Source organism: Myxocyprinus asiaticus, chromosome 28 (assembly GCF_019703515.2).
Source record: "Myxocyprinus asiaticus isolate MX2 ecotype Aquarium Trade chromosome 28, UBuf_Myxa_2, whole genome shotgun sequence".
Lineage (NCBI taxonomy): Eukaryota > Metazoa > Chordata > Actinopteri > Cypriniformes > Catostomidae > Myxocyprinus > Myxocyprinus asiaticus.
Window position 1 is genome coordinate 25,790,662 of NC_059371.1, and position 21,007 is coordinate 25,811,668.

The 21,007-nt window shown below is 46.1% G+C and overlaps 1 protein-coding gene across 7 annotated transcripts in view; it reads right to left on the minus strand.

Moving 5' to 3' along the window:
- LOC127419024 (sodium channel protein type 8 subunit alpha-like) overlaps positions 1-21,007 on the minus strand; it is an 80,660-nt gene that overhangs the window by 27,733 nt on the left and 31,920 nt on the right. For all 7 annotated transcript variants that reach the window (XM_051660049.1, XM_051660047.1, XM_051660050.1 and 4 more), the window contains 6 exons: positions 19,196-19,434; positions 16,707-16,880; positions 16,197-16,553; positions 11,585-12,055; positions 6,980-7,097; positions 6,737-6,891 (listed from right to left, as the gene is read on the minus strand). In XM_051660049.1, coding sequence (XP_051516009.1) covers positions 6,737-6,891; positions 6,980-7,097; positions 11,585-12,055; positions 16,197-16,553; positions 16,707-16,880; positions 19,196-19,434 — 1,514 coding nt within the window. The remainder of the gene's footprint in view (positions 1-6,736; positions 6,892-6,979; positions 7,098-11,584; positions 12,056-16,196; positions 16,554-16,706; positions 16,881-19,195; positions 19,435-21,007) is intronic.

The following is a 21,007-nucleotide window of genomic DNA, read 5'->3' on the forward strand; positions in this document are numbered from 1 at the left end:
ATTTCACCGCTCTTCCCTGAACCCTCGCGGCTCTGTGATTGGTTCCTGGGCTCGCGGCGCCGCTCAAAGCCACGCCCCGCCCCGTTCCTTTCTTCCCGGAAGTGCATGAAGAGCTGACAAGATCGCGGGAGGCACCTTTTACTGCCCGGTCCCGATCTTTTCAGCTTCCCCGCTCTCACTACCCTCGATGGTGGGGCGGCCAAGGGTTATTCGGCAATCCCCCGGTGGATAAAGGCGCTCGCGGTGCACCTATGCCCGCAGAGCGCCGCCACCTGGCGTGGGTGCCCAAAGCCCCCGTCCAAGGCCTGTAGGTTTACGTCGTCTCTGACGGTCAAAGCCTACGGCGCTGCTGGACAAGCCGCCTCCGCCCTGCACGCCATGGCTCTCCTGCAAGTCTGCCAAGGCGCTAAAGGAACTGCACGAGGGTAGTTCCGCCCCGGGATTGATGCAGGAACTGCGCTCGACGACCGACCTCGCTCTCCGAGCGACGGAGGTCACGGCACGGTCTCCCGGGCGGACGATGGCCACACTAGTGGTCCAGGAGCGCCACCTTTGGCTCAACCTGGTCGAGATGGGTGAGGCCAACAGGACACGATCCCTTGCTGCCCCCATTTTCCAGGCGGGCCTATTCGGCGACACTGTCGAGGACTTTGCCCAGCAGTTCTCGATGGTAGAGCAGTAGATGGATGCTAGCCGGCTTGTCCTGCCCCGGCGTGGCTCAAGATCCCCCCATCTACTCATCGCCGAGGGCGTCCCCCTGCGGTGACTGCACCGGCTCCGCCGCAGCCCGCCCCTCCGGCCCGGCCCCGGCGTGGAGCCCACCGCAGGAAGCCAACGCCACCCGTCTCACAGCCGGCACCGAAGAACCCACGGAGGTCTTCGAAGCGCCCCTGAGACGGGCGACCCAGGGACAACGAAACCCGCTGCTCTGGAGCTGGTAAGCAGATCTTCTTTTTGTTACCTTTTGCATTTAATTGCGCTGCATGCCCAAGTGGCTGCAGTACTCAAGAGCTCCGCAAGAGTGGTTTCCTTGTTCCCTGGGTCACATATTCGGTGTGTACGGCTGGCATCACGACCACCGTCCACCACTCCATTTGGCAGGTTGGCGCTCCAGCGGCGGTCTCCCGCCCTGAGCGCCCAGCTGTGGCACAAATCCGCCCCCAATGTGACAGTCTCCACGGGTCATGAGGACAGGCCTCTTCCTCCCCCGTCCCAGGCTGTTCCGGGGGTGGTCACAAGGAGCCAGGTAAGTGCTTCGATGTCCTCGGACTCAGCACGGCCACGATGGGGTGTGGCACCTCAAGCTCCGCCCCGCCGCGAGGCCCCACCCGCCGGTACATCCGATGACGTTGTCCCTTTGGTCCCCCTTGCGCGGAACTCGGGTGCATGGCTTGCGCTTTCCAGTCCGTCGCGAGGGCTGGTCCGGACCGTCCGACTCGGCTGCACGATTCACTTCGCTGGGCATCCGCCCAGGTCCAGCGGTGTCCACTTCACCTTGGTGAAAGATGGAAACGCTGCTACCTTGCGCGGAGATCGCTACCCTCCTACGGAAGGACGCGATAGAACCTGTCCCTCCAGCCGAGATGAAGAGGGGGTTTTACAGCCCCTACTTCATTGTACCGAAAAAAGGCGGTGGGTTGCGGCCAATCTTGGACCTGCGAGTACTGAACCGGGCCTTACACAGACTCCCGTTCAAGATGCTGATGCAAAGACGCATTCTAGCGAGCGTCCGGCATCAAGATTGGTTCGCGGCGGTAGACCCGAAGGATGCGTACTTTCACGTCTCGATCCTTCCTCGACACAGACCCTTCCTGCGGTTTGCGTTTGAGGGTCAGGCGTATCGGTACAAGTCCTCCCTTTCGGCCTGTCCCTGTCTCCTCGCGTCTTTACGAAGATCGCAGAGGCTGCCCTTGCCCCGTTAAGGGAGGTGGGCATTCGCATTCTCAACTATCTCGACGACTGGCTAATCCTAGCTCACTCTCGAGACGGGTTATGCGCAAACAGGGACCTGGTGCTCTCACACCTCAGCCGACTAGGGCTTCGGGTCAGCTGGGAAAAGAGCAAGCTCCTCCCGGTTCAGAGCATCTCTTTTCTCGGTTTGGAGTTGGACTCAGTCTCCTTGACGGCGCACCTTATGAACGAGCGCGCCCAGTCAGTGCTGGCCTGTTTGAAGGCGTTCAAACAGAAAACAGCGGTTCCACTGAAACATTTTCAGAGGCTCCTGGGGCATATGGCGTCCTCGGCGGTGGCCACCCCGCTCGGGTTGATGCATATGAGGCCGCTTCAGCACTGGCTCCAGACTCGAGTCCCGAGACGGGCATGGCGCCACGGGACACACCGCGTGGCCATTACGTCGGTCTGTCACCGTCTTTTCAGCCCTTGGACCGACCTCTCGTTTCCACGAGCAGGTGTTCCGCTAGAACTGGTCTCCAGGCACGTCGTGGTCATGACAGACGCCTCCAAAATGGGCTGGGGCGCTGTTGGCAATGGGCACGCAGCTGCCGGCCTCTAGACAGGTCCGCAGCTGCGTTGGCACATCAACTGCCTCGAGTTACTGGCAATTCTGCTCGCCCTGCGGAGGTTCCGGCCGTTGATCCAGGGCAAGCACGTGCTAGTTCGGACAGACAGCACGGCAGCGGTAGCATATGTCAACCGCCAAGGCGGTCTGCGCTCCCGCTGTATGTCATAACTCGCCCGCCGTCTCCTCCAACGGAGTTAGCAGCACCAAGTCGCTGCAAGCCACTCACATCCCGGGCAACCTCAACACTTCGGCGGACGCGCCGTAACAACAGGTTACCCTCAAGGGAGAGTGGAGACTCCACCTTCAGGTGGTCCAGCTGATTTGATTCGTATCTATCTATAGAGTCGATTCAGTCAGGCACAGGTGCACCTGTTCGCCTCCCAAGAATCCTCCCACTGCCCGCTCTGGTACGCCCTCACCGAGGCCTTCCTCGGCATAGACGCGCTGGCACAGCTGGTCCCCTGGCATTCGCAAATATGCGTTTTCCCCAGTGAGCCTGCTCGCACAGACCCTGTGCAAGGTCAGGGAGGACGAGGAGAAGGTCGTCCTGGTAAGCACCCTACTGGCCCGCCCAGACGTGGTGCTCGGACCTCACGCTCCTCGTGACAGCTCCCCCGGGCAAATTCCCCTGAGAAAGGCCCTTCTTTCTCAGGGAAGGGGCACCATCCGGCACCCGCGCCCAGACCTCTGGAATCTCCATGTCTGGCCCCTGGACGGGACGCGGAAGACCTAAGCCGTCTCCCACCTGCGGTGGTAGACACATTCACTCAGGCTAGGGCTCCCTCTACGAGGCGCCTGTATGCCTTTAAGTGGTGTCTGTTCGCTAAGTGGTGTTCTTCCCATCAGGAAGACCCCCAGAGTTGCGCAGTCAGATCAGTGCTTTCCTTCCTGCAAGAGAGGTTGGAAGGGAGGCTGTCCCCTTCCACCTTGAAGGTGTACGTTGCTGCCATAGCAGCACACCATGACGCAGTCGACGGTGAGTCCTTAGGGAAGCATGATCTGATCATCAGGTTCCTAAGAGGCGCCAGGAGGCTGAATCCCTCCAGGCCACGCCTTGTTCCCTCATCGGACCTCTGTAGTTTTTCAGGGTCTACAGAGAGCCCCCTTTGAGTTTTGCAGTCAGCCGGGCTTAAGGCACTCTCCTTGAAGACTGCCCTCCTGACTGCGCTCACTTCCATCAAGAGGGTAGGTGACCTGCAAGCGTTCTCTGTCAGCGAAATGTGCCTGGAGTTCGGTCCGGGCTATTCTCACGTGATCCTGAGACCCCCGACCGGGCTATGTGCCCAAGGTTCCCACCACTCCTTTTAGAGACCAGGTGGTGAACCTGCAAGCGCTGCCCCAGGAGGAGGCAGACCCAGCCCTGGCATTGCTGTGTCCGGTGCGCGCTTTGCGCATCTATTTGGATCGCACGCAGAGCTTTAGACTCTCTGAGCAGCTCTTTGTCTGCTTCGGTGCACAGCGGAAAGGAAGTGCTGTCTCCAAGCAGAGGATCGCCCACTGGCTCATTGACGCCATAACTATGGCATGTCTCGCCCAAAACATGCCGCCCCCGGTAGGGCTACGAGCCCATTCTACTCGTGGTGTAGCGGCTTCTTGGGCCCTGGCCAGGGGTGCCTCTCTAACAGACATTGCAGAGCAGCGGGCTGGGCAACACCCAACACCTTTGCAAGGTTCTACAACCTCCAGGTGGAACCGGTTTCGTCCCAGGTAGTGGCACGCAACACAAGCGGATAAGCCCGGGATAGCCGGCCGGGTGTATCGCTTGCACATAGCGCCTTCCACCTCCTTTTGAGCTGAAGACGTGCGCTGTTAATTCCCAGTAGTGTTCACAAAGGTTGTTCCCTGGTTGACTTCCTCCGAGCCCTGTGGCAGTCGAGTTTTCGGAGAGACTCGCTGCCGGCCCAGTACACGCGCTAACTAAGAGCCCGGTTCTGGGGTAGGTGCTCCGCATGTGGCGGTTCCCTGTAAGGCTAACCCCATGCGATCTATATCTTCCGCTAGTTCGTTTCCCTACTGGCAAACTGCGTCTTCCTTGGGCAGAGCCCCTCAGTCTCCATGTTGTAGTAACTCCTCCCCCATTGGGTAGGATCTACCTTGAAGGCTCTCCACATGGTTGGAAAGACCATGTGATGTATTCTTCCACTTAAATATCCCCCCTCTCTTGGGGCGAGGTGTGGTCTCCGCGGTGTCCTCCCCTTGGGAGGGACACCCCCCGACTAGACCTGGCGGCCCAGTCGGATAATCCCCCTTCTTTTTTAGGGAGTGGAAAAAGAGAAGGGGAAAGAGGCCATGACTGGGTTAAGCCTGTCTCTATCTCTGGGTAGTCGACTTGTCCCCAAAAAGGGCCGTTCGACACTCATAACTGTGTTGGGGGAGGTTACGTGTCGACCTGGTGTGCTGGCTATGAGGCACACAGCAAGTCTGCCCACCACACACCGCCAGTTCACGTAACACAGTTCAGCCTTGTGGCGTTTTGTATAGGGACCCCTAGTGTCACTACATCGACACCAACGTCGAGTGAGTGACAGATAGGGAACGTCATGGTTACTGGTGTAACCTCCGTTCCCTGATGGAGGGAACGAGACGTTGGTCCCTCCTGCCACAACGCTGAACTACCCGCTGAAATGGCCGGACCTTATATCGGCTCCTCAGCGTAAAACCTGAATGAGTGGTTGCATACCAGCTCCTTTTATACCCGTATGTTCGGGGGAGTGGCATGCAAATACCACTCGCCAATTTTCATTGGCCTTTTATCAAAGACCAGAGATGTCTCGGGCTCCCAAGAGTGACCCCTAGTGTCACTACATCGACACCAACGTCTCGTTCCCTCCATCAGGGAACGGAGGTTACACCAGTAACCATGACGTTTATACTTGCATACTATTATTTTTACAGATGAACGTGGAACCTTCAGGTTTATGGAAATTGCTCCCAAGGATGAACCAGACTTGTGGAGGTCCACAATTTTTTTTCTGAGGTCTTGGCTGATTTATTTTGATTTTCCCATGATGTCAAGCAAAGAGGCACTGAGTTTGAAGATAGGCCTTAAAATACATCCACAGGTACACCTCCAGTTCAGTACACCTCCTATCAGAAGCTAATTGGCTTCATTTTCTGAAATTTTCCAAGCTGCTTAAAGGCACAGTTAACCCACTGGAATTGTAATATAGTCAATTAAAAGTGAAACAATCTGTCTGTAAACAATTGTTGGAAAAATTACTCGTGTCATGCACAAAGTAGGTGTCCTAAATGACTTGCCAAAACTATAGTTTGCTAATATTTAATCTGTGGAGTGGTTAAAAAACGAGTTTTAATGACTTCAACTTAAGTGTATGTAAACTTCTGACTTGAACTGTATATATATATATATATATATATATATATATATATATATATATATATATATATTAAGGTTTTCAACAAAGTAAGAATCAAATATAATATTTCAGGTTAAAAAGTGTATTTACGCACAACAATATTCTATAGCTGATTCTAAATAAATCAACAGGAAGCAACTGAGCAGAGGCTACTTCTTTGTGCAATAACTCAGTTAAAACACAAAGTAGAATTAGCTTTAAAAATAAATTGCATAAGGCAAGTCTGTGATTCTATTACATTCCTTTTTTGGCTACATTAGCAGTGCCAAATAGAGGAACATTTCTAGCGCCAGAAATAGATCCCCAGTTTGATGATGAATGGTACAGTCCATTAATCACATCACCCAGCAGTGCAGCTCTGGCTTCAGGACATGCTACAATGTCTGTTTGAACTGTACCTTCACATAATATATGCCTCACCTGGACATTAATGTAACTTTCTACCCAGACAGAATCCAGAATTAAACCACAGAATGGGTGGTTTCTGTGCTTAATGAAAATAAGAAGTTGGCATGGGCATTTTGAGTAATTTTGCAGACAAATATATTGATTACACACAACACGATTACACACAAATGAACTTTAATGGGTCTGGCACATATAAGTGAAATTTTGCCTATATTGTGCTTTATTTCCTAAAGTTAAAGCACCATTATAATTAATGTTTCAGAATAAGCTGGCTTCCACAAAATCTCCCTTTGCAGGCATTTAGGGACCTCCTCTTTTGGAAAAAACAAATCATGAATGAATTTTTTTTTCTTGGGGTACAGAATTTATAATTAGCTTTATAGGTCCTCATTTAGAAAGCCAAGTAAATGTGTTGTGTGAGTTTTCTCACCAATGCTCCACTACTGAGGAGGATCATAAAGATGATGAGGGTTTCAAACCAGTTGTGCTCCACAATGAGATAGCAGGTCTTCCGGAGGAACCACCATTTCTTTCCCCAACCCTCAGTGATGGGCACATCACAACACTTGTAACGGGCCACACAAGCTGCAAAGTGGCACACATTATACCTATTTCACACAATCCTGTACAATTCCTGTATAAAATATTAAATGTTTGCAAGCACTGAACTTACCTTCAGTCCAGCAAGCTTCTGGGTCAACATATTCTTCTACTGCCTCCACAACCACTGCTTCCTCTACCTCTGGTTTAATATCTATGGTGCTGCCTTCCGATGAGCTGATTTCATCCAACTAAAAAAGAAGAAAAAAGGTAAAAGATAATAGCTTGGTTGCTTAAAGACCCCATGAAATTGCTTGACAAGCAGAGATTTCTTATCCGCTTGCTTATTCTTGTGTGAGATGGGCAGATGTACCAAAGAAGATAGAATAGAGCGGGACCGCTAGCTGAGGCAGCCTTGCGCTAGGGTCTGCATTGGGGGATAGGAAACTGGGAGGTGTAGGATAGGTAGAGATTGGAAAGTGAATTTAAGTTGAAACACTGAAGGGACAGTGGTGGTTACGGCCACATGGAAATGAGCTCTGCGAGAACTGTTGTGCGCTGGAGGGATTGTTACGGCCAAACGCGGGGGGCCACCCCTGCGGTAGGGTCGATCCAGATGGAGGCATGAATCCTAGCCGCCCGGACCGACCTTAAGTCTCCCTCCAGGCTTGGTTGGTTTGACAGAAGGGCCCGTGCGACATCTGCGTTAGAAAGGGAGGGGCCCTCACTGCATTCAATGGGGGAGTCATCCTGGGCCGTGAATGGGAAAGCCCACGATACAAATAAATGTGAATAGTTCACACTACCTTCGGGCGGGAGATCCCACTGCTGATCGAATGGGAAAGCCCTTGAATGGATTGTGTTGGAGGGCTCTTCAACACCCTACCATGAGGGCCTCCCCCTTGGTCTGGCAGGATCGGCCTGAGCAGAGGCGTGAATCCTAGCTGCTCCAGATGCAGTGGAGGGGCCTTCACAGCGTTCTAATGGGGGAATCCTCGCTGCACTTCCAATGGGGGGCCCACGATACAAATAAACGTGAGTTAGCTCGCACGCTTATGAACAGAAGAACCCCCTGCTACGATTCAAACAGGAGAGCCCTTGAGTGTTTGAGGCGGGCCTGTCCAGCAATTTGAGATGGGGGGGCTCCCGGACTGGCCGGAGGGCCCCCCGCAGTGTCTAAACGGTGGGGGCGGCCTGGTGGATTGACAAGAATGAAGCAAGCATCCCCCTGACCCTGATCGTGAACACATCGTGGTTAGCTGATGAGGGCTTATTGTGCTTTTCTGATATGGAGACGGTTGGTACAGATGTAGCTGAGGTAAGCATCAGATGACCAATGGCCCAGTGGCGTATTTGATGCTCGGGCAGGCCTTTTTGGGCTGCTGTGGTTGCAGCGCTGATACGGAGCTTGAGTATGGTTTTTCTGAGATGCCGGATTTAATCAGAATGGATTTGAGGTGTTTTTGGAACCAGAATTTGGAAACTGCTTGGCTTTTGTTGTCTACGAAAAGTGGATCGAGAGGGCTTCTGGATTGGGACCCTCTATAATGGAGATAGTGTGCTAGTGATTGAAAGGGCTGGATGGGAGTGGGCAGATTGAAAATGAAAATTGAAAGCCCTCTTTTGGTTTGGTCTGTTTTGCTTTGTTGAGAGTGAATTTAACTTGGGAGAGCTGGGCGGAATTCAGCAGGTTGGAAATGTAAATTAAATGTACTCTTTGTGTTGCTCTGATTCTCGTAAATGATTTAATCTGCTGCGTATTCTGCATCCTATTGACACAAGGTTTGCATGGCAATTCGAATGGGTAAGCCCAGCCTGCATTCAAATAGGGGTCTTCCCGCGTTCAAATGGAAAAGACCTCACTACAGTTCGAACGGGTGAGACCATGGCCTGGACGTGGTGACTCTCGCTGCATTCAAACAGGAGAGTCCCTACTGCGATATGAATGGTTGACGGCCTGATTGTTGTCAATCATTAGGTTGGTAATGGCTAGTTTGGTATGGCATAAGATGGGTTACGGAGCCGTGGAAGCTTAGACGCATGGCCTGAAAGACATGCCGCGGTTGTGGCACGTGAATGAAGCATTGCGCTGTTTGCAGTGTAGTGGGAGTTTGTCGCATGGCCCGAATGACGCCACAGTTGCAGCTCTTGGACAGCACGTTGTGCTGTTTGCAGTGTACTGGGAGGCTTAGTCACATGGCCTGAAAGACGCTGCAGTTGCGGCACCTGGACAGCATTTGTGCTGCTTAGGGATGTATTGAGCCAATAGTAAACATGGTAACATGGTAAATGTAGCATCTGAGGATCCCTTAAACTTAGTTGTTTGCTAGATTAAATGTCGGTAACATATGTGAAGCGATGTCAGGAATATGCTTGTGTGTGCACACGTACAACGTAATTTAAAGTTGGTTTGTCATGGAATTATAAGGCACCTGAAACGAAATACCCAGATAAATATCATAGTCTGATGTTTATTTAACTTAAGCGTATGGTTTGGAGCTTTGTAGATTGTTTTCCAACGTAATGTGAGTAATTTCATGAACTGTATTATTGGCACGGGGTGACTCGTCTCATTTTGACGAGGATGTATGAAATCATTTGGAGTTTGTGCCTGAGAGTTGGATTTAAAATATACTATATGGGCGCTGTTTGCAGTAGTGTGGTGAATAAAACGACTTGTTTATATTGATGACCTGTAATAAATTCTACAGAAAAACTGAAATATTGTGAGTATGAAGCAAAGTGAAAAGCCGAATCATTTGTCGTCAATTTAAACCCGTTACTTTAAACTTGGGTGGAGTGTAAGATTATGACAGATTGTTGAACGCTTTTAAAGTTATGCAGCAATTAGTTTCTATGGTCTAGCTTGTTAATAGTTTGTAATAAAATGATTCGGGCAAAAGTAGAGAGGACTTGTCTGTAAAAAAAATGATGGATTGATTTTACCTGCATAAAGTGTTTGTCCTGGGCGGGAGGGGAGAATGTCATGTTATGGTCTAGAGATAAGTAGAAGTTTGTAGAAGTGCTTGCTGTGGGGAGGCGAGGCACATTTGCGGAATGATTATGAATGAGTTTGACGTGGCTCACGATCTGCCTTTTGCGGAGCCGAATTCGGCTAGTGTCTATTCGGATAGAGGCTGTGTATGGCTATAGTGAGCTGTAGAAAGGTCAGAGCGGGTGCTGTTGCAGCAGCGAGCTCATGCTAAAATGTCTGTGTTGATTTGGAAAGATGTTGCAATTTGAGTAGCGGTCATTTGGAAGGAGTTCGCTTGTTGCATGATTGCCCCTGTGTTCCGAATGGAATAAATCACACTCTGAAGGACGCATTGAAGGGAGAACAATCATGATAGTCATGTTGGAAGATGACTTCCAATGGAATCGCTGAATGGAGCACGCCCTAAACAAGCTGCGCGGCAAGGTAGTGAGGCTGACAGGAATCAATTGTGCGGGAGAACCAGATTCAAAAACTGGGGAGCATTGGAATGATGATTGGATTAAATAGTTAATCTTTGTTTTCCTTGCGTTCAATTAAATCTGTAATAGAGCTCAAGTGGCATGAAGGCAGGCTCACGCAACGGACCGCTCCGGGTGGAAAGTTTAGAAGAGAGAACATATGAACAGTCGCAGGGAGCAGTTTGACATGTATAATTACCGAAGCAGCCAGTTTGCAGAAGCAGCTTCACGCAACAGACTGCTCCGGGTGGAAAGTTTAGATAAGAGAACATATGAACAGTCGTAGAGAGCTGTTTCACATGTTTCACATCACTGCCGAAGCAGCCTGTTGTGGAAGCAGCTTCACGCAATGATCTACTTTGGTGCGTTGAGATTAGGAAGTAAAAGTAGCACTTAAAGTGGTAGCAGTCACTGCTGTAAAAACAAATGAGCTGCTGTGGCATCTTCTGTTGAAAAATGAGATGATTTAGACGGAAGAACTGCTCTGATGAGGGTGAATGCTTTGCATCTGACAATCCGAGTCTCTCACACGGGTCTGTTCGTTGGCAATGGGCGGGGCCGAATGCCAGAAACACTGCCACGTAGAGGTAAGCAGCTGTTTATATATGCTTACTCTGGCAGTGTGATTGGTCGGATTAAATTAACTTGCTCCTCCCGAACCTTGTTAATGAAACTTCATTTAAATTGTCAATAGACTTATAGCCACGAATAATGATTTGCTGCTTGCTAGTCAGTTGCAGGTGGTATTAGGGGGAGGGATATTTTCATTCTAGAAAGTATTTGATTGGACAAAAAACTGTGAGTTGCTAAATGAGGCATAACTATTTTTGGTTCGTTTTCCCAGAAGAGATGCTGTATATTTTAATATCTGCTAAAAGTTAATATTGTCTACCTTTAGGAGTCCACTAGCATATAGATGATTTCAAAACTTGTAGACTAAAATCTGCAAAAATCCTATTTTGAATTATTATTTTTTTAATTAAATTGCAAGCACTGATATTCATGTTTCACAATACAGTGTTCTAAATTGCCTACATACTTCACTTTGAATCACTTCACATCACTTTGAAACAGTACCCCAGACTTTTCTGCATATCTATCAATGTGATTAAACAAAAAATAGCAAATACCTTTGCTTAGAATCTCTAAACAATTACTGCTGAGGCCAAATTAATAACCACAGGTCATTACATTTCAGCCAGTATCAACTAGGTCAAAGCCTGCAAGCCTTCAATATTAATGTGTGCCACCCAACATCACAACATAATTTCCTCTGCATACTCACTTCTTTGCTTCCCTCTGCCTCAGACTCACTGCTGAAATCTTCTGTGTTGAGATTCTCAAAGTCCGACTCGCCCACGGCAATGGGCACACATACAGTCAGGTTGGGGTTGTGTATGAAGGACATGTGGTCATCGTCAATCATGTACTTGCCCACGCTACTGCCGATACCACTGGTGGTTCCGTTGCCATTTTTCTGATAGTCCAGGTCACGGCTGATGTCTACACCCATGTGATTAGCAATGCAGTTCAGCTTACGGTCGTACATGTCGTCTAGCGGCTTTGCCTCATCTGTGACCTGCCTTCTGAGGATGATGTTTACTAGTTCCCGAACTTTGGCCTTCACCCAGGCAATTCCCTTCTTAATGCGGATCACTGAGATCTGCAGGTTGTTCATCTCACCATCGTCATCGGAAGCTGCCAGGTTGTCTGCACTGAATGAGCTCAGCAGCAAGGCAAGGAACAGATTCAAGACCTGATCAGTGAGTGAGAAAAGGAATATAAGTCTTCCAAATGACCCAGTTCAGTTATGGCTTTGTGCAGCAAAAATAATTTTTCGGCACAAATCAGATTTATTTGCAGTATGAACGAAGCCTATGTGTATACGTATCCGGAGCATCTATTTACACTAAGCGCAAATAGCGTTAGATGCTATTTGCACTCTAGTGCAAATAGTGGCAGAAAATATTACACCCCTGTTTAAATACTCACATACAGTATAGGGGCATCACTTTAAAAAAAAAAAAAAAGGGATACACTTTTATTTATTAATATAAGTAGTATTCTAGGAAATATTAAGAGTGAAAACATGCAAAAAAGTGGGACAATAGGAGGGATTCGAACACGGACCGTCAGCATTACTAAGGCTATGTTCAGACTGCCACTAAAAATCAGATTTTTTGCATATCCAGATTGTATCCAGATGAGTTTTGATAGTCTGGACAGCAAAAAAACCACATGAAGTCTGATCAGATTTTTCCGAATCTGATTCAAACCACATGGGGAGGTGGTTTCAAATGCGATTTAAATCTGATTTTTTTCAGATGCGTCTCAGTCCGGACACTCTGGCTGCTCAAATTGGATTTCAAATGGTCTTTTGCGTCACTCTTAACGCGACACACAACGATGACGTAAAAAAATCGGTGACTGCAGCACGGAACATCACAATGGCTGTGTCTCGTTTGGAAGGCTGCATGCTAGGCAGGACGTGTCCTTTGAAGGCTGCAGTATACCGAGTGTCCTCCTTTAAACAAGCCTCCTTTAAACGAGATGGCCTTCGTAGAACAAACGGAAACGGAACGTAACATGGTTGCTATGACAGCACGCCACTTTTTAACGAGTGCAAGCGCTTCGAGTGAGAAGGGAACAAAGTCCCTCTGGAAGGGAATGTATGAGGTACACTTTAGGAGAGTTATAATGAAAGACTTTTAATCTAATAATTTATTTTAATTACAGTTGTGCTCAAAAGTTTGCATACCCTTGGATAACTGGTAATATATGTACCATTTTTAAAGAAAACATGAGTGAGCAGGCAAAACACATTTCTTTTATTTCTTATGGGATTCATATTCAACTGTAGGTTATAACAGAATGGCACAATCATAAAAAAACATAGCAACAAAGAAAAAAATGAAATGACCCCTGTTCAAAAGTCTGCATACCCTTAGTTCTTAATACTGTGTATTGCCCCCTATAGCATCAATGACAACGTGCAGTCTTTTGTAATAGTTGTCGATGAGGCCCCAAATTCTTGCAGGTGGTATAGCTGCCCATTCGTCTTGGCAAAATGCCTCAAGGTCATGCAAAGTCTTTGGTCGTCTTGCATGAATTGCACGTTTGAGATCTCCCCAGAGTGACTCGATGATATTAAGGTCAGGAGACTGTGATGGCCACTCCAGAACCTTCACCTTTTTCTGCTGTAACCACTGGAGGGTCAACTTGGCCTTGTGCTTAGGGTCGCTGTCGTGCTGGAAAGTCCAAGAGCGTCCCATGCGTAGCTTTCGTGCAGAAGAATGCAAATTGTCTGCCAGTATTTTCTGATAACATGCTGCATTCATCTTGCCATCAATTTTCACAAGATTCCCCATGCGTTTAGAGCTCACACACCTCCAAAACATCAGTGAGCCACCAACATGCTTCACAGTGGGGATGGTATTCTTTTCACTATAGGCTTTGTTGACCCCTCTCCAAACATAGCGCTTATGGTTGTGACCATAAAGCTCTATTTTGGTCTCGTCACTCCAAATTACAGTGTGCCAGAAGCTGTGAGGTTTGTTAAGGTGTTGTCAGGCATATTGTAACCGGGCTTTTTTGTGGTATTGGCGCAGTAAAGGCTTCTTTCTGGCAACTCGACCATGCAGCTCAATTTTGTTCAAGTATCATCATATTGTGCTCCTTGAAACAACCACGCCGTCTTTTTCCGGAGCAGCCTGTATTTCTCCTGAGGTTACCTGGGGGTTTTTCTTTGTATCCCGAATAATTCTTCTGGCAGTTGTGGCTGAAATCTTTCTTGGTCTACCTGACCTTGGCTTGGTATCAAGAGATCCCCGAATTTTCCACTTCTTAATAAGTGATTGAACAGTACTGACTGGCATTTTTAAAGCCTTTGAATATCTTTTTATATCCTTTTCCATCTTTATATAGTTCCATTACCTTGTTACGCAGGTCTTTTGACAGTTCTTTTCTGCTCCCCATGGCTCAGTATCTAGCCTGCTCAGTGCATCCACGTGAGAGCTAACAACTCATTGACTATTTATACACAGACACGAATTGCAATTTAAAAAGCCACAGGTGTGGGAAATTAACCTTTAATTGCCATTTAAACCTGTGTGTGTCACCTTGTGTGTCTGTAACAAGGCCAAACATTCAAGGGTATGTAAACTTTTGATCAGGGCCATTTGGGTGATTTCTGTTACCATTATGATTTAAAAAGGAGCCAAACAACTATGTGATAATAAATGGCTTCATATGATCACTATCCTTAAATAAAAGACTGTGTTTTTGCATGATCAGTCATATTTTCAAAATCAATGCCAAAATTTCAAAATTTCTGCCAGGGTATGCAAACTTTTGAGCACAACTGTATATATTAATATAATTATACATATTATATACTCTGCACCCATCTACTGAGGTACTTTAACTTTGGGATTAACATTCCTTGCATTTGAACATCATATTTACGGGCAAATTGACGTCATTTTTTTTTTAGACATTTCCGTTGAAGCAAAGAATTATGGGTTCTGAGTGCCCACGAAGGATACACCTCATGCATCCTCCGAATTCCCGTGAAAGAAGGTCATATTTGGAGGCTGCATTCAAAGTGTCCTACTCGCTTTTATGAAACGAGACAGCCTCGATGATGTATGCGGCCGAAAAATGCGACCTCCGGAGGACGCATCCTTCCAAACGAGACACAGCCAGTATTTACCAATCTCCTCCGTCGCTGAGTTTTTCTTGTGCGACGGAGGAGTTCTGCACCGCGACTGGACAGGGCGCTTATTTGGAGAGCGAGATGATGCACCTCCATTTTTCCCACATCTGTTTTGAAAGCATCGTCATGTGGGTATGCCTATGTCGTTACCAAAGCAACCCATGCAGATAGGTTGGTTACGTCTGAATGCGCAAATCTGATTTGATCACTTGCAATTAATAGTGCAGACAGTCTGCCTGAGAAGATCTGATTTGAGAAAAAATAAGATTTGCCTGCAGTTTGAACATAGCCTAAGAATAGTCACACCGTCATTACACCAGACACTACAGCACCACATAAGGGCACAGTTTGTCGTAAACTCCTGTATTTCCACTAGAATATTGGAGCGCAAATAGTCACCCTGTTCTCCATTCTCTTAACCAACTAAACATTTAAACCGTTAACCAGTTCAACGTCTCTGCCCCATCGTGAAAAATTAAAATATGCCTGCCTTCATCTGACCACATCTGGCTGTCTTGAGCTTGGTCTCAGCAATGGTGGGAGGAGTTAGTGTAAACAGGTTTTGCAAACAAGATGGGCTATTTTCACTTAGCGTAAAGAAGATGCTTTTTGTTGCTTTTTATACTTAGTGTAAATAGCATCTGTCGCTGTTTGCATTTAGTGGCTTCCATGGCAGCAGCACGCTGTGTTTACCTGCCAAATTGTTTCAAATCTGGCAACCAGGGGTGTCAAAATACTATTGGGAAATGGGCAGTGGGCGGATCACACAGGCCAAAACACAAACAGAAATTCTGGCCCGGAACAGACATTTCAAAGTAGAATATACTGGCTGTAGCATTGTTTTTGGAGAAGCCAGTATTTCAACTTAACATGTTTCCTAAATCTCTGATAATATATTATGATTATTTTATGCTTTAGTACAGTAAATATATTACATATTGCACCTTTAAAATCAATATATTTATCTTACCTAAATAATAACACATCCATTTTTATGGCACAAACTTTTGAAGGTAACTCTATCGCCACCTTGAGTACTGAGGTTTTTTTCAGTAACACAAGAATGCATATTATGTAGAGTATGTCCAACTGGACCATACGTTGACAATGCCCATAGATTTAATGAAAACCTCGAGCCACAAACACACACACACACAAATATTTTTTTTCTGAACACACTTACCACCAAGTTCCCAATGACCATGACCATCATAAAGACAATGAGACACATGGCTTGTCCAGCCACCTCCATACAGTCCCACATGGTCTCAATCCACTCTCCACATAGCACCCGGAACACGATTAGGAAAGAGTGAAAGAAGTCATTCATGTGCCAGCGGGGCAGCTCACAATCCTTAGAGATCTTACACACACAGTCCTTGTAGCTCTTCCCAAACAGTTGCATGCCCACCACTGCAAAAATGAAGACGATGATGGCCAACACCAGGGTCAGGTTTCCCAGAGCTCCTACTGAATTACCAATGATCTTTATCAGCATGTTGAGGGTGGGCCATGACTTGGCCAGCTTAAACACTCTAAGCTGTTTAATGCAAAGAGAGGGAAAAAACATAGAATTTTAGGGACAGTGAACATAAAAACATATTTCAATGAACGTTTGCCATTCAAAAACAAAGTTAGAAACATAATCAAAGTTTATCTCATCTCAGCATTCTGGAGCAGTGAAAATGTTTACCAATCTGAATGATCTCAGCACAGAGAGACCTTCCACATCCGCCAATCCCAACTCCATCAAACTCAAGCTCACAATGAAGCCATCAAAGATGTTCCAGCCCTCCTGGAAGTAGTAATAAGGATCCATTGCAACCAGTTTGGCAAACATTTCAGCAGTAAAGATTCCAGTAAACACCTGGGGAAAAAAGTATAAGTAAGACAGATTGCTGACAAATACAACAACTTTGACACAAACAGGAACCACTAGTCTAATTTCATCTCATCTCTTTAAAGGTGAAATGTCTCATGTCTAGGCATCCACCATTACCAAACAGAGCTGCAAAAATAATACTGACTAAATAAAAACAAAAAACAAAAAACAGATAGTCTCGCCCCACACTCATGCCAGTGGTTGAGTTGATCAGTTCATTTACATGCGCAGTTATAATCGAGCTACCATGGATTTCTGTGTAGTCGGGCAAAAATCTTCATCTCTAACCAAGTATTCATGACAAAATGCGTAATTGAATATTTGAAGGAAGGATGTCAGCTGAGCAGGTGTTAAATACACGTTGCGGGTCACGTCTGTCTTTCACAGCAACCACACAACGCAGAGACCAATTGTGGTCCGATTAACATGTATACATGCTGGACAAGGCCTTGCTATTGAAGTCCAACCTTGCACAAATTGGATTTCAGTCAGACTAAAGGGTTTACATAACATTCTACATAGATGAATTATTGTTTTAGTCTGACTAAAATCGAACTTTTAAAGTGCATGTAAATGTAACAAATGCAGCTATGCGTTGGCTGATTTGGATCCTCCAACAAACAGAGCAATGTTTTGATAACACCACAGAATTTTCTGGGAAATCAACCTACAAATGGTTCCCTTACAGTTGTCTGTGCATATTAAGCTAGGACAGGAAAAAAGAACATCAAAACAGAGAAAAAAATTGTAAAAGCATCTGATTTTAACCAACTAATAAAGGGCAAATAAACTAAAACATCATAAGACTTACTCAAAGCCATCAGTTGTGGCCTGCATGTTATCTAGTCTATGCCATCTATTTCCTTAACAAAGTACTGATATTGCATGATGCCTAAATCAGTGTCCAATCCTGGCCTAGAGGTATCCACAGTAACTGCCTGACAAATCATCACAAGACTCTGTGATGTTCAAAGTGTCAAACAGAACATCCTGATCTGTCAAAGACGAAGGGTGCATTTAAACATCCTGCAGGTGTGAATGGATGAGGGTACAAGGTGGCATTGTCTCCAGGAGACTTGACACGTGTCTACAAAGCCAGTGAACACGACTCATGCTGACACCTGCACAGATTCAGCGAGTTACACAGTGTTCCCTCTGCAATCATGACAACAGAGTGTTCTTATGATCTGAAGCAGTTACTGCATTGTTACACTACATCAGCAGAGCTTAACTTTCTTTCAGAGAGGTCACTGAAGTGCCTCACAATTGCACACGTATGATTCACTCAATGAGGTAAGTCACGTGACTTAGAATAACATGATTTGTGGCCAGTATACAGCACCATGCAGATAGCATGGATTTTTTACCCCTAACAATCTCGGCATCACAAGGCATTGTGGTATTAAAAACCATTTGGTTCAATACGACATGATCCTCAGAGAGACAAAGATCATTTACTCTTCTCTGCCAAATACAATTGGAACTAAATGGAATCTAGATGAAGAACAGCTTTATTTACACTCATGCAAATGCAAGCAGAAAATTTCACAGGTTCGAGCTACAAAACTGTGAAAACACCACCATTTTAGAGCTGCTCATTGATTAGGCTACATGAAATATTTATACTGGCTTTGCACCACCACGCTTATACTGTCTCAGCTGGCAGCTTAGCACTGTCTCTAAACCAGGCATAAAAATGGCTTTGAGCTTTCCAACAATGTCCCTGCAGAGACTACAAGCAAATAAGCCATGGGAGAGGGAATTCTTTCATCAAGCGACAGAAGAATTCTTCATATTTTAATTAAAGAACCCATAAATTCACTAGACAATGGCAGTTTTCTTTCTGTGTTGAAGTTTTTCCTAATGCAACATGAAGTTGGATATTGAGGGAATATTGAAGGGTTCCTCCCCTTTAAAAAAAACCCCAGAAAAGACTTTAGGTACATCCCAGCCATGAAACATGATTTGCTACTTGCTAGTCAGTTGGTTGTGGTATTAGGAGGTGGGAGATTCTAGAGAACATCTGATTGGACAAAAATGTGTAGTGCAAGATGGGTGATCATTATTTTTAGTCCATTTTCACAGAAGAGAAAAAATCTAGTTAGTTCTATATGCGTACACCAGCTAAACTAGTGAGTTTTGTTCATGTTTAGGAGTACACTAGCATAGAAATGTCCTCAAAGCTAACACTCAGGGCCTAAAAGCCAAATCTCTTGATTTCCTCTGATTTTTAAAAGATTCTTTAAACAGAGAAAAAAAACTCTACAAGGGTTGTTTGGAGCTCTATGTAGAATTCTCACCAGGTTTCCAACACTCAGCACATGTTCAAATTGCTCAGTCATAGGGTAATGCTCCATGGCCATGAAGAGAGTATTGAGCACAATACAAATGGTGATAGCCAAATCCACAAAAGGATCCATCACAATCAGGTTCACAATCTCCTTAATCTTTATCCATGCAGGGCTGCACTCCCAGATAAGAAAGGTGTTGGCAAACTTGTACCAGCATGGTGGACACTTCCTTTGAGATTCTTCCAGTTCTAGAGTAAGCACAGACATACAGTAAAGGATAAAATTGTGGTAACCATGGTAACAACTAATTACCTTCCTTAAAGCTGAAGTGTGTAATTTCTGCACTACTAGCGTCAACAAACAGCCAATTTTATTGTTTTCAAACAGGATTTTAGAACACTCCCCCCATTGGTTGGACATACAGATTCCCCCATCCCAAACTCGTTGCATTGTTTGAGCCATGTTGTTATGTCAGGGTGGTCAGAAGCTCAAACAAACAGAGTAATGTTTACTGAGCCACAGTGTTCACAGGAAAATCAACATACAAAGGCTTTACTATAGTTACAGTATCTCTGCATATTAAGCTGGGATAGGATTTTATTACTTACAGTTGTGCTCAAAAGTTTGCATACCCTTGGAGAATTGGTAATATGTGAACCATTTTTAAAGAAAACATGAGTGAGCAGGCAAAACACATTTCTTTTATTTCTTATGGGATTCATATTCAACTGTAGGTTATAACAGAATGGCACAATCAAAACAAAACATGGCAACAAAGAAAAAAATGATATGACCCCTGTTTAAAAGTCTGCATACCCTTAGTTCTTAATACTGTGTATTGCCCCCTATAGCATCAATGACAGTGTGCAGTCTTTTGTAATAGTTGTCGATGAGGCCCCAAATTCTTGCAGGTGGTATAGCTGCCCATTCGTCTTGGCAAAATGCCTCAAGGTCATGCAAATTCTTTGGTCGTCTTAAATGAACAGCACGTTTGAGATCTCCCCAGAGTGGCTCGATGATATTAAGGTCAGGAGACTGTGATGGCCACTCCAGAACCTTCACCTTTTTCTGCTGTAACCACTGGAGGGTCAACTTGGCCTTGTGCTTAGGGTCATTGTCATACTGGAAAGTCCAAGAGCGTCCCATGCGTAGCTTTCGTGCAGAAGAATGCAAATTGTCTGCCAGTATTTTCTGATAACATGCTGCATTCATCTTGCCATCAATTTTCACAAGATTTCACGTGTCTTAAGAGCTCACACACCCCCAAAACATCAGTGAGCCACCAACATGCTTCACAGTGGGGATGGTATTCTGTTCACTATAGGCCGTGTTGACCCGTCTCCAAACATAGCGCTTATGGTTGTGACCAAAAAGCTCTATTTTGGTCTCGTCACTCCAAATTACAGTGTGCCAGAAGCTGTGAGGCGTGTCAAGGTGTTGTCAGGCATATTGTAACCGGGCTTTTTTGTGGTATTGGCGCAGTAAAGGCTTCTTTCTGGCAACTTGACCATGCAGCTCAATTTTGTTCAAGTATCGTTATATTGTGCTACTTCAAACAACCGCACTGTCTTTTTCCAGAGCAGCCTGTATTTCTCCTGAGGTTACCTGGGGGTTTTTCTTTGTATCCCGACCAATTCTTCTGGCAGTTGTGGCTGAAATCTTTCTTGGTCTACCTGACCTTGGCTTGGTATCAAGAGATCCCCGAATTTTCCACTTCTTAATAAGTGATTGAACAGTACTGACTGGCATTTTCAAGGCTTTGGATATCTTTTTATTTCCTTTTCCATCTTTATAAAGTTCCATTACCTTGTTACGCAGGTC